At 32.2% G+C, this 16,605-nt stretch overlaps 2 protein-coding genes across 3 annotated transcripts; both read left to right on the top strand.

Annotated features, from left to right (window-relative positions):
* The first annotated feature begins 131 nt into the window (after nt 1-131).
* On the top strand, nt 132-2,978 carry LOC141677792 (sodium/calcium exchanger NCL1-like). Its single transcript, XM_074483860.1, has 7 exons — nt 132-434; nt 592-737; nt 847-1,105; nt 1,253-1,422; nt 1,503-1,767; nt 2,015-2,320; nt 2,447-2,978. Exons 1-7 carry the CDS (start codon nt 315-317, stop codon nt 2,693-2,695), a joined length of 1,515 nt encoding a protein of 504 aa, XP_074339961.1. The 5' UTR covers nt 132-314; the 3' UTR covers nt 2,696-2,978.
* Nucleotides 2,979-7,786: 4,808 nt separating this feature from the next.
* LOC141678585 (protein IQ-DOMAIN 9-like) lies at nt 7,787-13,789 on the top strand. Of its 2 annotated transcripts, none has more exons than XM_074484928.1 (6): nt 7,787-7,959; nt 9,194-9,294; nt 9,556-9,708; nt 11,088-11,315; nt 12,326-12,439; nt 12,552-12,688. In XM_074484928.1, the coding sequence occupies exons 1-6, from the start codon at nt 7,827-7,829 to the stop codon at nt 12,555-12,557; spliced, it is 735 nt and encodes a 244-aa protein (XP_074341029.1). In that variant the 5' UTR covers nt 7,787-7,826; the 3' UTR covers nt 12,558-12,688. The 2 variants fall into 2 exon arrangements, with proteins under 2 accessions (XP_074341029.1, XP_074341028.1); XM_074484927.1 differs by having other exon boundaries at nt 7,795-7,959; nt 12,520-13,789.
* Nucleotides 13,790-16,605: the final 2,816 nt, after the last annotated feature.

Here is a 16,605-nt window from a genome sequence, read left to right as displayed (position 1 = left end):
GCATCTCCAGGAGGCAGGACGCGTCCTCCCCTTGTAAAATACACATATTCTCCTTGCATGACAACCTTATTACCTGTACAGCTCATCCCGTTATTTATACTTATCAGGGCGCGTCCTGCACCTTGGGCGCGTCCTCCTCCTTTCAATATCTTCCTCCTCATCTCTTTACATGACAACCCAAAATACAGCCTACACAATCATGGACGCATCCTACATATACAGGGCGCGTCTTCGCTTCATACAATGTAGACCAAAACCTAATTATTCATCTTCTTGCCCCAATTCAATTCCAATTGACCCGTATTTGACCCGAGATGATCCAATACCAAATTTTGGCTATAACAATCTTCAATACTTTATATGGGAGTCGAGTTGTTATTTTGATTGCCTTCATTGTCTCCGCCTTATCACTGCTCTCTTACTTCATCTACCAGGTCAATGGTGGATTTGATTGCATTCTTAAAGTTCATGTTTTACGTTTTGAAATATAAAAAGAAAAAAACGGGCTTATGTATAAGAATAATCGTGATCACAGATTTACATGTGAGGAACTAGCTGCACAACTTATAATGTCTCTGTGTTGCTTGCCAGGTTTTGGATCCATGGATTCAGGAAAGAAGTTTGGAGTATTTCAAGTACCAGAATCTTCTAACAGAGTTTCTCAATCATGCAGAGAAGTGTGGAAAAGCGAAGCTCATTAATGAGAATGGAGAACCAAATATTTCACTAATAAAACGGTACAAATCAACATGTTTTCAGCCTTTTCTATTTATATGCCCCCATATATATTATAATAAGATATAGACGGTCCGACTGCTACATTTTAGTACCATGAATGGGATGCAGATTATTCGCTGAAAGTGATAAAGACAGAAGCCAGCACTTAACCACTGATGAATTAGAAGCTCTAATAAGACAGATGGAATCCGTAAATCTGGAGGTAGACAATGCGTATGCAGTTAATGTGATACTGGAGGTTTTTGATCGGAATAAAGATGGAAAAATAAGTGAGCATGAGTTTGTTGAGGGATGCATGAAATGGATAGATGAGTCAAAAGAGCTGGCCCAAAAGGATGATTGCAAATGGGGGAAATCATTAAACAAGGCAAGTCATTAAAATTCATGCAAAAGCTTGAGCCTTATATGCATTTGAATTTGAACCCTTTTCTTAATCTTTATGAAAGATGCTAGTCATACTTGGTATTTTGTAATGTAAGCACTGAATTGATACAATGGCTTTATGTGGAAATAGAGGAAAAATTCCTTACAAGTTGTTCAGCCATTGATAAACAAGAAAAAAGAGGAGCTAGCAAAAATTGAGCATTTCATGGCAAGAATTTTGAAGAAAATCCAAAGTGAAGCTATTGATGCAGGATGCCTTCTCAATGATGATGGGAAGCCTGATCTTGATCGAATAAATAGGTATTAAAAATTCAAGTTTAGTTAACAGAAACCTGCAGTCCCGGGTTGATACTCACCTTACTAATTTCATTGTTTGTCAGTCTCTTTGACAAGTATGACTCAGATAAGAACAAAGTTATATCACAACTGGAGTTAAGAAGTCTCATTCAGACGGTGAAATTTGGAGACAAATGGATCACGAATCATGACATGGTGGTAGATAAGGTGATGAAAGATTTTGATGATGATGGTGACCAGCTGATCACTTCTGAAGAATTTGTCAGAGGCGTCACCAGATGGCTTAAAAAGGCTACCCATGAAACTAAATGCACTGATGCAAAGCGTTCTGTGGAGGAGTACGACAAAGTAAGTTTATTAATAATCACATATTTCTTATAATTAACTTGAATAAAACAACTTAATATAAAATTTCACCCCGAATATTCAAGAAGATCCATGTGATGCTAGTTGATTAGGATTTGTGTAAATGTATTCAAAATTTCAAATGATGTATTCAAAATAAAGCTACTTGACTAGATAAAACAGCATATTAAGTTTTTGTCATGTTCGTTTCGCCTATTCTTTGTTTAAATTTTTGCTAACTAAATTGCAGATTTTGTGGAAGGAAGTAGATTCAATGGTTAATGAGGAACAAGTTGGACAAAAGACCTATAAGTTAATGCTAACATGGGGTTTCAACAAAGCCCTTCTTCAAGTCATCTTAGGCTTCATGATGCTGACATATCTCGCAAGTCCACTGAGCCGAAGTACTCGACAGTTTTCAAATGCAGTAGGCATACCTTCATTCTTCATCTCCTTCGTAATTATCCCTGTAGCCATGCAAGCTAGAAAGGCAATTGCAGCAATATTTCCTGCAGCTCAAAAGAACAAAAGAACTGCTTCCTTAACATTTTCCGAGGTTGCTACATTAACTATCTTTTTGTTTATTCTATAATCTACATGCTTTTTGGAGATTGAAACTTTTTTCAACTCCGTTAATTTAATGAACTCTTAAACAGTTTTAATTAATGTGGTTATTATGTAGCTTTACGGTAATGTGGTGATGAACAACATAATGGGGATGACAACATTGTTGGCAATCGTATACGTAAAAGACCTGAGATGGGATTATTCAGCTGAAGTGCTAATAATGTTGGTGGTTTGTGCTGTTATTGGCTTAGTAGCATTTCTAAGCTCAAAATATCCCCTTTGGACTTGCTTGCTAGCATTTTCTCTCTATCCATTCTCTCTAGTGTTGTTTTATGTTCTTCAGTCCGTCTGGGGTTGGAAATAATAAATGATCGAACCGGATGTCAGAAGAGCTAGAGCAGTTGCACACCCTCTCCCTCCTGCTCTTCTTATAGCCCTAAATGATGATTGATCTTCTCTTCCTAAATCATTCATACAAGTCAAATTTATAAATTCTTCTCTCAACTCATTTCTTCAACCATATGGAACCTTAAACTACACGCATTATATGTTTTCTTTTACATTACAATGATTTCTTATGTACAATTATTAGTACATACACAAGTGTAAAAGAGAATGATAATCACAATTTTAAACTTAAACAGCTACCATTATGTAATAATGCAGATTCGCTCATTCTATTCTCAAACTAGATAATTATTGTTTAACAGTATAATAGTCTGCAATTATTAATAAAGTGTGTGTGTGAGGTGAGGAAAGCTATCCTTATCACATTCTTGTCATAGTTTGTTATTCAATCGCTGGAGTGCATCCTCTCTCCTTATTTAATTAATAAATCACTTTCTGTGAGTTGGATGATATATTAAGGCTTCTTTAATTAAGGGTTCTACTTTTAGCAGAAGTCAAAATTACGGCATGTTTGGCAGAATGTATGTGTTCAATTCTCCTTGTCTTATGATTTAAAGTTAAAAGGTGTTATTTTAGTATAATAAAGTTGAGCTAAAAAGACGTGAATAATAAACCATAAAGTGAGACCCCCTCTGTTTCTTCCGTTTCTGCTGGGGGCTTCCGCCGGAAATTCACTGGTGGTAAGCCCCAAAACTTTCCTTTTCTTTGATTTTCCTTCTTCCTTTCAATAAAAATCGAACCAAAACCAAATATCTAGAATTTATTTCTCAGATCTATCTTGATTTTGAGTCCGATTCTGCAAATAAAAATTGGGTTAAATATCAAAGTGGTCACTCAACTGAATGTCACATATCAATTTAATCATTAAACTTAATGGGGTATCATTTGAATCACTAAATTCATAATAAATATCAAACAGATACCTTAAAATATGTGTTCGAGAATTAAAAATTATTTTATGGAGTTCTATATATTTTTCTTAAATTCTGTTACAACCAAATGCAAATGTATGAATTCTAGTATTTTATATAATATAGTAAGATTTTTAAAAATTTATCTACTATTTATTTGTAATTTTATAATCATTTTCTTTATTAAAATAAAAATAATTAGTAGATAAATTTTTAAAAATCTCACTATATCTACTAAAATACTATGAATTCATAATTTTTCATTTATTGTAATGACATTAAAAAAAATATTTAGAACTTCATAAAATAATTTTTAATTCTCGAGCACATATTTTGAGGTATCTGTTTGATATTTATTATGACTTTAGTGATCCAAATGATATCCCGTTAAGTTTGATGATTAAATTGATGTATGACCTTCAGTTGAGTGACCACTTTGATATTTAACCCAATAAAAATTACCTCTAGATTCAAATCCTCCTCCTTGACATCATACCAAAATTTGGTGTCATTCAAAGGTATTTGAATATTTTGGTTTAAGTCTCGTCTATTGACGTGTGTCTGGATTGTCCCCTTTTTGTTGGAATGTTGAAGCATGTTTTTTGGATGCTTGTTTTTGTTTTGTTCCTGGCTACTTTGAAAATGATTTATATGGTTTTGTGGGAGATCTGTTTTTCGTGCATTGAATTTGGGCTGGTGTCGAATATTACAAGAGTTTACTTTTCACAAATAAAATGTGTTCATCTTTTGAGATCTTTCACCTTCGGCTTGTCTATAGCTGATTTTTGGCATGTAGATAGCTTGGGTGCTTCTGAACATTGGGCTACAGTTGGTGCGTATGTGAAGGTCATTTGTGATATTACTGGTTCCAGGATTGGTGCAGGTATGATCGATCAGGAAGCCATTTTAATCTTTTTTCATTCAAAGAATCTTGAGATTCATGATGTTAAACAGTCTGAAAACATAAGCGACTATTTGCTTAGCTCGTTTATTTGTTTAATCCTGGCTGTATTTTTTTCGATGGGAGTTTTGTTCCTATTGAAATTAAGTTGTAATTTTGGTAATAGTTTTAGCCGCCGCCTCCCTCCTCTCTCCCCTCTCCTAGGGTTTGTCCATTTTCAAGTAAATCGAGGGGCTTTCCACTGGTTTTCTCTAGTGGAAAGCCCCAATCCCTTCATTTTCTTTTATTCTCGTTGATCTCTTTTCAATAAAACCCAATTTTTTTGGGTATTTTTGTGTCTCTCCTCTTGTAGTGTGTGTTTGTCTCTCCTTTTGGAGTGTTTGTTATGTTTTTGCTTAGTCATGCTTGGGTTAATCTGGTATTGGATCTGTTAAGGACGAAGTTGCTAATATTTTTGGTGATCTGCAAAACCTGTATCGAATCTGGGATGGTGGTGATTATTGCAAGAGCTCACCTTTCACAACCAAAGATTGTTCATTTTTATGGCTTTACACTTTCGGAATGTCTATAGCTGGTATCCGGCATGTAGATAGTTGGGGTGCCTTCGGCATGTCTATAGCTGGTGTCCGACATGTAGATAGCTGGGGTGCCGCTTCTCCAATCTCATTTTATGCGATTGTTGTTTCTGAACATTGGGCTAACCATAATTTTTACGTGATATGGTCAATTGCGATGTTGCTATTTTCAGAGATGCCGGTGCAATTTGGATCGCTTGAAATGTCTTTGATTTCGTTTTTAACTTCAAAAATTTTTAAATATTATGTGTTAAACGATCAGAAAACAAATCATCTAATTGATTTTAGTATGTTATTTGTTTTATCACCTGATTGTATCGACAATTGGTGGTTTGTCCCGGCTAGATTATATTCAATTTAATGAAAATTTTCTGCATTTGTCAAAAAAAAAGTTGTAATTTTGGTTGATGCAATTTATAAAAAGCATTTTGTCAAAAAAAAAGAAGTTAAAAGGTGTTTCCGCGTAATTTAACATGAATTTTGTATTATTTTTTAAATTTATTCATGAAAATTTTCCGCCTAGCTGAATAAGGACTTTAGTTAAAATATATTTTTATTTATAAAATATCTGTTACTTTAATAAATTAAAATAATAAGCTATAAAGTACTACATTTATTTAATCCTTGGAAAATTACAAAAGATATTACAATTTTGAGTTTTTTTTAATTTTTCTTAATTAAAAATATAATAAATTAAATCGATTTGTTTTTATTTTCCACTTAAAAAAATTAGCTTTTTAAAAAAAATCTTTTAGATAAACAATATTCATTGATCAAGACAATATTGTCAAATATTTTGAATTATTCGAATAAAAGTTATATATGTATACTATATATTGTAGAATTTGATTCAATGCATTTTATATTATTTAAGGAAAAATATGTATTGTTCAATAATTTGAAAGAATTAACCAGTTCAACTGATATTTATAAAAATTTATCGAATTAAAAAATATTTAATTTTAGGAGAATAGTATACAATGTTATCAAATTATAATATGAAGAAATGTTAGAGTCAAAATGAAACAAACTTAAAAACGGTTTAAACAACGATATAAATACAATTTTTCCTTCGAATTCTTGAAAAAAAAATCATGAATATTAATAATAAGTCTTAAAAATATATAATTTATTTTTATATTACAACCATGATTGATATCGGTTGCGTAAAAAATAGATATGGATTGTTTGTCAGTGATAATGTGAATACCATATATAAATTATAAAAATTTACTTATTACATAATTTTAATTTATGAATAATTATAAATGCATGTTATTTAAGTAATCAATTGCTTCACTAGATTTAATAATGATTATACATGTACATAAATTAGATATTTAGCATATACATAATTGAAACCGTCATAATTTACTTGAAAATATAACATACGATAATTTACATGCTAACACACACATATAACTTAATCTTACTTTGTTAATAATAGTGTAAATAAAAAACTAACATTTTTCCATACATGCATACGTTGAATTTCAAAAAGTAACATTTTTTTATTAAAATCAAATTTTATATTAACAGTAATGTAAATTTTACATTATTGTATATATTATGACTGCAAGTCATTTTGACTCAAGTTATGCATTTTTTATCTTTTTAAATTGAGTAAGTTAATTGCAAGTTAGTAGTGAACTCAATAATAATATAGACACGTACATATAGTTTATTTAAATAAAATTCAAAAAATTTGGTCAACTATGTGTTCAACATATATGTTAATTTTTATTTTTTCCTTTATAAACATACTAACGGCATTTTACAAATTAAGTTTAATCGTTTCGTTTTTTTATCGTAGGTAACCCGCAGCCGCCTACAAATTACGTGAACCAAGGTAAACCGCATTAAGCGACAAGTTTTAGCTCAGGAGGCATAATCATAAATTCGTCTCCCGTGGGATTCGAACATGTGACGAAAAGGATAGTTATCCCCTCTTAACCAACTGAGTCAACTCTTGCGGGCTACCATTTATAAACGTATATTTACTACCATGTTTATATTCATTCATTAAATACAAATTATATAACACAAACAAGAATATATATATTTTGCTTAATGAGCTATATTAGAAACATTGTATAATTTGGTAATGTCTTGTACGAAAATAATAGATAAACAATCAATTTGTATTTGATATACGTTAGACGTTGTACAACATTTACAAATAAGAAAACAACTGAGAGCAACTCCAACAAACTCCTTGCAATTCCACTACAAATAATATAAATAAATGAGCTCCTAATTATTTAGAAGCCAAAATCAAACAATTTCTCTAACAATTCTCCTTAAACTCACTTTCTATCTATCTTTTTACTCATTAAAGTAATTTATGTTAAATAGACGGGTAATAAAATATGATATAATAATGAGGAAGCATCTGAAACTCCTAATATTATAAAGAGAGACAAAGAATTTTTTGGAGAGAAATTTTATCTCAATTTATTCAAAATTTACCTTAAGAGCCTATATATAAGTATAGTGGTTGAAGTTGCTGTAAAAATATAATATATGGATGTATGACCCGTGACTCGCACGAGTTATTCCCCCAATCTAGGATAAAAGAAAAAAAAGGCTCACTAACTTAATAACCCATACTAAGCAAACCAAACATGGCCTTCTGTCTGTGTAAAATAGATATATAATATTATAACGAAAATAAAACTGCAGGTGGGAAGAGATGGGGCCATGGTCTGTATGAAATATCAATCCCCTGCCCCTGCACACCTACCTTTTATTCTACTCTTTTGCCACCACCCACCCCCACCATTCTTTCTTCTTCTTGTTCATCAAAATTCAACTCAACATTTCTCCTCCTCCGGTATGTCAGGCTTTGCTAAATATTATCTGTTTTTTGCCCTCTTCTTTTTGCTATACATTTACTCATTCTTTTTACTTGTGCTCTGTAATTTTCATAATTGTTTCAATGAGGTGAGGTGATGCTTAAGGATGTTGGTTTGATATTCTTTCTTTAGCTACCTATATTCCATCTATTTATTGGAACTATAAATTTAGGAAGAGAGCTTCTTATCTTATGTTTATTGTGTTTGTATGTTGTACATTCCTCATTCAAAGAGACTGCTCCTCTCATACCATGTTAAGTTATTAAATGTGTCAAAACATTTAAGTGTATCATGTATGCATATCATTTTTGGATCGTAATTTTTTAATTTAATACTGAAAACTCATATCAGTTTTATCCATTTCGAAATACAAGATAGAGCCAAATGATTTTGAAAGTGAATAGTGTTTCGAGTTCAGAAGAGCTGTTTTAGTTTTTGACAATTTAGCATCTAACTCAATCGATAAACTTTCATATTAAACAAGAAGCATTTCCTTGTAAGTTCAGGCATTCATGAATTAGCTGAAACAAAGTGGGAACTATTAACATGTTATTCTGAAGGCATAGATGATTTAACACACCGAAAGAAGTAATAATTTGGCAATAGAATTTGGTTTGTAAAATTCTTGAATATGTACTGAAAACCTCAATCATCCTATTTTGTATGTCATCTGCAATTATCAAACTTATGGGACATTTTCAATAAACGAAACTGTAATTTTTACTCTTTCTAATTATTCTACAGACCGCTGCATTACCCTCTCTATTATAATTATCCTTCCCCATCATTGTTTAGTCTTCCATGATTAGTATGTAGCTAGTTATCTGTGGAAAAACAACTCCCAATTTAACACAAAAAATAGGTCTTCAACTTATTACTCCAGTTTAGAAAACTTAATTCTTATATTTTTTTTAATTAATCCATTTGAAGACAATAGAAGTCGAGAACAGGGGGTGTTAGTACATAAAAATTTGAGTTATATCACTGATTATTAGTTTATAAGGCAATTCCAACTAAGTACTTGCAGAAAAATGCCAAATTGTTTATGCTACATTTGTTATCTGTGAAGCAATCTGTGAAGCATCACCCGTCGTGGTTATATTTTCTTACAACTTCATTTCAACTCTCCTCATAAGGACTTACTCTCTGATACAAATTCGTTTAGTGCCATATACATTTATAACTTTCATTTCTTATCACTTATCAGTGCAGCCTTCAGGAGATATTTAATTTTGAAAATGGGGTCTGGAGATTGGCTCAAAAAGATAGTCAGCTTTAAGAAACTAAAGAATGGAAAGCCAAAATATCTTAAGGTAATACTTTACATATTACCCTGTTGATTTTTTTTGCCAAAAGCATCCTATAGCATAAATTATGTGCAAAAGCATTGGTGTTAACCCACATCCAATATTAAATCCTCTTGTCATTCTAAAATTCTTAAGAAAACACTTTTCTTTTTAATTTTGATTGTAGAGATTGAAAATTTAGATTAGTTAAGTAATTGTTTCAAATCACGGAGTTACCATCTAAAGTGTGTGCATGTTTCTGTGGATACTCTATCTGTTCAACCACAGGGATCTTCAGGGCTTCAATATGCAAACGGGTTAAACCAAAAAAAAAAATTTCAGATGAATTCTACCAATCTTTCACATCATGTCCCTAATGGGAATCCTGGGATTCAGGATCTAGCAGCTACAAAGATTCAAACTGCATTTCGAGCATATAGGGTAAGTCTAAGTGGAGGTTACATAAAATGCTATTACACATTCTAGTTTCATCATGTTTTGACTTCAGTTTATGCATCAGTTAGATAAAAGCAAAACCTTTATTCCCTTATTAATAATCTATCGCCAGATAAAGCAAGGCTATAATGAGTATCTGTCAGCCAATTATTTCTGGGCCTAGTTATCAGACTTGCATATTTTGTAATATGAAATTGTGGTTAATTTCAATTATTCTTATTAAATGTATAGAATAGATGTTCCCTGTCTTTAGAACAGTTTTGGCATATATATTCTTTAAAATAGTTGTTACGTTGTTAAGTATTGGGGAGGTTAGAATCGAACTCTAGGTCTCTTATAGCACTAGAAGCATCCTTGCTGCAGCTCGCGCCCTCCTTGATTTTTTAAGGGTCCAAGTTTGTGTTTAGACAAGCTGAGATGAATCCTGATAGATGAGTTACTTCTTTGCGTTCATCTACAATGCAACAATGTGGCCATCGTTGAAGCTGCAAATGACAAACTGTAAAGAAATTATCGAAGACATGGAAGATTATTAAATTTGGTAGATAAAATTATACACGAAAGCAAGGAGGGTATCTGTTTCAATTAGCAGCTTCTGAACAACAATTGTTTAAAGTTATTTAAGTATTTGTACAGTGTCTTTATGATGGATAAAAGATTATACACATCCTAGTAGTCCTACAAAGTAATGATCTAAAATCATGTTAAGTAAACAGGAGATGTAAGTCCTGTTACTCCTCCCCAGTTAGCCATTTGCAAACACTTGGTAGACAGGGATGTTTTAGACTGTAGGAAACATCTGTTTAGGCTATATACCATCAATGCAAGTTCCTATTCTTCCGTGATTAGCGGCAAACATGGTTGTACTTGGTCTACCGGTACTTGGATGAATACATCATATATGCTCACCTAAATTCTATGCTTACTGAGAAGATATTCTGGTACATTTTGAAAAAAACAACCCGGAAATTAATGAGTATTCCTTCGGTATAGGTTTCATATTTTCTGATGTAATCGATAGCTTTTTACTTATTTAAGCCCTGAAGCATTTCTTGATTTTGATCTAAAACTTAACTACATTAGCAGTTTTGGTGCCGACTGTGTTATCAAGCATCTATGACTCTTCTAGAAAATAAGTGTAAACATGCATAATTTTTATGGTGTCGAAATAAACTAAGATGGCTAGACATGATTTACTCTAAAGCTTTGTAAAAATAATCTTACAACTTCAGGAAATATATAGAAACAATAAGATTAAGGATTGCCTAGTTTGTTTTCAAGATATTGTGTGATTTAGGTTGTGTGACTGTCCTACATTATGTCATCATATGCATCAATGTTAACATAATTCTATAATTTCTCAGGCAAGAAAAACTCGACGCCAGTTGAAAGGGACTGTCAAATTACGGGCAGTGGCTCTAGGTTCTTCTTCCAGAAAGCAAGCATCCGTAACTCTGAAATACCTCCACACATGGAGCAGTTTACAAACTGAAATCAGAACACGGAGAAATAGTATGGCATTGGAAGCCCGAATCAAACAAAGGAAGCTAGAGAATCAATTAAAACTTGAAACAAAGCTTCATGACCTCGAGGTAAAAGTCTCTCATGCATGCAAGTATAATCATTTACTAGTCACACACTGTGGTTTCTAAACTTTATTGACAGATATTTTAAAGAAGATGTTATTATCGTATTTAGTTTAATAATTCATTTCTGAATATCCTTGACATATTTTTCCGAATAGTGAAAGCACATGTATCTGAAATACCTCTGTCTCATGTAGCATCCGGGTTTGCGTGACGATAATGTAGTGACAAAATATGATCAGGCAAGATTAGTTTCCTTTGTAAAGCCGTGGTGGCCTCAACATAACAAACCTACCTTTTCCCTTTAGGGTTAAAAGTAATCCAGTTTTGAGCAACACTGAGACATGTATGCGGTCTGTTGCATGTGCGTGCACACAAACTGCCAGTTTTATTTTTGTGATTTAGTTTGAGCTAGTTCTAGAAACTTAGAAAGTACCTTTTCCACAAGGAGCTTTCCTGGTACAGCTAATCCAAATAAGGAGGCTGATCTAACAGTATAGAAAATTGTTGGGTGAACCTTAGAGGGCCAGTTGGTCGAGACCTGGCTGAGATAGCCCTCTGAATCCAAATGCATGCAGCTTGCAACTTTTTCTTGATGCTAAGAGCTTACGGATACACACACAGCATTATAATTCTTTAGACTTAATTTTTCTTTTTAGTGTATAATTTACAAAAAAAAATATTCCTAAATCCTTCGCTGTATGGCAGCGACAGCTTACCAAGTTACCCATACCTACTTCGTTAATTTAAGAAAAATAATTTGCTTGGAAGCAAAATATTATATTGTTCTATTTTATTTATTTATGTGAAGTTTCTAATATATAACTACGATTGCGACAGGCATCCCCATTCCGTCATTACCACATGAATTCTTTTAGTAGTAAGTTGTAGTCTGTATACACTATTGCACCTGCACTACTTGTCCTATGTGCTTATCATGAAGCTAGATAAATCTCTCTAACTATTGCTATATATGTGTTAGCTCTTTCTCATACACCTGGACTGGTTACTTGCAGGTGGAATGGAGCAATGGTCCTGAAACAATGGAGGAAGTTCTTGCAAGGATTCATCTTCGCGAAGAAGCAGCAGGGAAGCGAGAGCGAGCTATGGCTTATGCATTTTCTCATCAGGTATATAGTGTGATTGCATTGCAAATTTATCATTTTTTTTTGTAAAGGTACTTTATTTTGGAAACATCATTTTTTTGTAGTGGAGAGCTAATTCAAACTCTGCTCTGGGTAGTTATGAACTTGGCAAAGCTATCTGGGGTTGGAGTTGGATGGAACGCTGGGTTGCTGCTCGGCCATGGGAAAGCCGAGCCCTTATACAATCAAGTCCGAAGAAAGTAACTAGCAGTAAACAAGCAAGCAAGACAGCTAAAAATACAAAATCACCAACAATAAAATCAATCACTTCAGTGAAGTCCTTTTCACCAAATGGGAAAGTAACTACGAAGCCTCGAAGATTGTCTTATGGGGCAGCTGACGAACAGGCGAACACTAAGAAAGAATCAATGGTATCTTAGTGGAAAGCAAGACAAATGATTCTACACGGAGTAAAGAATACCATCTATCAGCCAAATCCTCAGAAGAAATGCTTTTCTTTTGTGTGAGAATGAAGCAGTGTGCAGGTTTATTTTACCCGCCCGGATATTTCCTATGCTGTTCAACAAATTTGCCTCTTCATGCATGAACCACGGGATCCTCACTTTGCTTTCCTGAAACGCATCATACGGTATTTACAGGGCACAATTGATTATGGCATACGTATTGGCAAGACCAATACACATTCTCTGGTTGCCTACTCAGACGCCGATTGGGGAGGTTGCCCAGACTCCCGTCGGTGATAATTTGATTTCTTGGTCCTCTAAACGGCAACCTACGATTTCTCGATCCAGTGCGAAGGCAGAGTACCGGGGGGTGGCCAATGCTGCTGCAGAAGCCACTTGGCTTCGTAATTTACTTCTTGAGCTACATGTTCCTCTACGGCAGGCCTCTGTGATATTTTGTGATAATGTTTCTGCAGTATACATGTCAGACAATCCGGTTCAACATCAGCGAACCAAACACATAGAGATTGACATACACTTCGTTCGAGAGAAAGTTAAAGTCGGACAGATTCGGGTTCTACATGTGCCATCTGCTTTTCAGTACGCAGACATTTTCACTAAAGGCCTAGCTCGGCAGTTGTTCCAGTCCTTTCGCTCCAGCTTGAGCGTCTGTCCTCCGCTCGCTCAAACTGCGGGGGAGTCTTAACCGATGGCTATAATTTAGGAATAGATTAGCAGCAGATTATACCTTATGCCTATAATTTAGGAACAATTTATATTCACTCATTTATTGTAAATATTTGGGATATCATTTCCTGATTTCCTGGTTGTATCATCCCTATATATATAGGGTATTGTAAATCAATAGGGAGGGGCAGAGGATTAATATCATAAACCATTATTAATCATAACATTCGATTAATTTATGGAATTGACACGTGCACGCATATGATTTCATTTATAGGTGAATACTGTTCTTTGAAATTAGAACCAAATTATGCTGACAAATATGAGTTCACGTTTGTGCAGTAGAATAAGAACTAAAATTATATTCAAGAGTAGAAAAATCCAACAAAATGTTTGAACCCATTATAATATTTGATTCCCAAATTAATTTATTCTTATTCTGATATTACTTTAAACATTTCAACTTTAAGAACCACTTCTAGGGAAGAAGGAAGTGTGTAATGCTTGTATTTGTAGTTTATAAAGATCAAGTATAAATCTTTCATATCTTCTGGGGCAAAACTCACTAGGAAACGAAACTGGATGCTGGAAAATTTACACTTTCACGGCAGTTGACTCAGATATCTTAGGTCCGGTCTGTTTGTTGGGAAGAATAAAAAAATTAACTGATAATATTTTTTTAAACATATTCTCGACGGATTTCTAACTTCTTCCGCTGGTTCAACATATATTTCATATCTTATTCCATCAATCTCTTACTTTTTACACTCGGCCCACATATATTTCTCACTTTTTATACTCGGTCTAATATATTTCATACTTTGTTCCATTCATTTTAACTATTAAATGCTTAGGGAATATAGTTCTTTATAGTATTCTGGTGTTCTTGTTTAGGAATAAAACAGTGGGGATTAATACCAGACACAAATATGCCAGATGGTTTGTTCTTTAAATTTTTTTCCTAGTGGCCCTTAAAGGTACCTATTCTATGGTGAAAATTATACAGATCATACAAGTCTTTTGAAGATGATGAATGATCTGTATAAGGGCCTGGTGAAAATGACAGAAGCTGTTTAGTTAAAAATTATGACAGAAAGCAATGTAGAAGAAAAACATTTTGCCGGTTTCGGAAATTTTAAAAATAAGTAAATTATGTCTTAAATTGAATAAATGACTGATGAAGTGGAGTAAAGTGCCATGAAATCCACCTTTTAATTGGAGTTCTCGGAGTCCATATTTGTTCTGCAAATAAAATATATCTTCTAAAACGTGTTATCTTGCAAAACATGTTTCACAAATATCATTATTTCAATAAAATCTTGCAAATCTCATATATTTACAAGTACAATATGTATGTTCTGCAACATGAAAATTTATGTTCTGCAAATTAAGCATATTTTGTAGAATAATATATTTTGAAACGTTCCACTTGTAAAATCTATGTCATCTGCAAAATTTTCAATAAAATTGTGATATTTGTAGAATATCATAAAATAATACGTTTTGCAGCAATTTAAGCTATATTTTACTTGCAGAACATATGTGGACTTCAAGGACTCCAATGAAACACGGGACTCCATAAGTGATAAGTTGATAAATGTTTATAAATTAAACAAGTGTTTGGATAATTTATCTTTTAAGTCAGATTTTTTTTAATTTAAATGAACTAAAATAAATATATTTTAAATATAATTATCTGAATTTTTATATTTTAAGTTAGATTAACATTTAAGAAAATATATTTCAAAACTAAATTTGATAAAACAAATGAAAAATAACATTCAACTTATCTTATAAGTTATAAATTCGACTTATAAGTTGGGTCGACAAACACCCGTCAATAAATTATTGCGGGTTTATAAGTTAATAAGTCTCACCTTTAACACAGAGCTTCTTATTTCGACTCGATGTGAAAGTGCAATACATATTATTAAAAAAAAGTATGTCATACACATTTTTGTCGAGGAAAATGTTTGGTGTAGAGAATTATGTACAAAATTTTGTAGGGAATGAGATGCAATGGGTTTTAATGGGAATGAAACCCTATATTCACATCAATAAGCCCCATTAAAATATCTTACATCAATTAACATGTTATTGTGTACAATTTTTTGTACACAATTCTATATAGCTAGCACTAAATTGTACACAATTCTATAGTGTTCATCACGCATTTTAAGATGAAGAAAAAATATAGTTGTTTAACTTTTTTAAAAAAATTTATTTTTTCTAAATAAAAGTTTAAACATTTTATTTTTATTCAGAAAAAGAAAATTTTTAAAATGTGTGTCGAACACTCTCTGAGAAATGATAATAGTTGGGAGGAACGGAGGGAGTAGTTAAAAAAATTGAAGTTAAGTGTAATTCTAAAATTTCACCGTATAATTATCGTTATGCATGCACCTAATTATTTACTTATATAAATCTGACATGTTAACTTACTAATACGGTTATTTTAAAATAAACCGACACTTGGATGTTCAGCAATAAATAAAAATTGAAGAAAAATAAAATTTACAGAGAGTAGAAGTTAATTTTTGTCGGTTGAGATTTTATTAAATAAAAAATTTAAAAATAGTTGTACAATTTTTTAGTGAGTACCAATATTTAGGACCTAAACATGGTTTCTTTATTAGTATATATAGTTAATAACCCGTGATAAACACGGACCCGAGATTAAAAATATTGAATTAATATTTGTATAGAATTATTCATAATACGTACGAAACACGAATTAAAATTAATATATTAATATCAATATTAAATTGGTATTTGCAAAAAATAGTTATGTGGTTAAAAAAAATCGAATCAGTTATGAAATTTTCCACTATAATTCTAATTTTGCATTGTTTTACTTGATATAGAAATCTAACATATTAGTTTTATTTTGTGAAACAAATTGTATCTTTATCTTATGAACCAAATATCTGTTCTTTAGATAATTTAATATTAATTAATATAATTTGATAATTATCTTATAATTAGCCTCTTCAATATAATTTATTTAATATTACTTAATTATCGATAAAAATTAATTTACAAATTAAAAGTATATAGATG

Source organism: Apium graveolens, chromosome 8 (assembly GCF_009905375.1).
Source record: "Apium graveolens cultivar Ventura chromosome 8, ASM990537v1, whole genome shotgun sequence".
NCBI classification, from domain to species: domain Eukaryota; kingdom Viridiplantae; phylum Streptophyta; class Magnoliopsida; order Apiales; family Apiaceae; genus Apium; species Apium graveolens.
This window is presented reverse-complemented; position numbering and strand designations above follow the sequence as displayed.

Coding starts and splice junctions, on each gene's coding strand:
- LOC141678585 (XM_074484927.1), top strand. CDS start 7,827: ATGGTCTGTATGAAATATCAATCCCCTGCCCCTGCACACCTACCTTTT. Junction 7,960..9,193: donor TCAACATTTCTCCTCCTCCG/GTATGTCAGGCT, acceptor TTATCAGTGCAG/CCTTCAGGAGATATTTAATT. Junction 9,295..9,555: donor GAAAGCCAAAATATCTTAAG/GTAATACTTTAC, acceptor GTTCAACCACAG/GGATCTTCAGGGCTTCAATA.
- LOC141677792 (XM_074483860.1), top strand. CDS start 315: ATGATCCAATACCAAATTTTGGCTATAACAATCTTCAATACTTTATAT. Junction 738..846: donor AATATTTCACTAATAAAACG/GTACAAATCAAC, acceptor AATGGGATGCAG/ATTATTCGCTGAAAGTGATA. Junction 1,106..1,252: donor GGGGGAAATCATTAAACAAG/GCAAGTCATTAA, acceptor ATGTGGAAATAG/AGGAAAAATTCCTTACAAGT.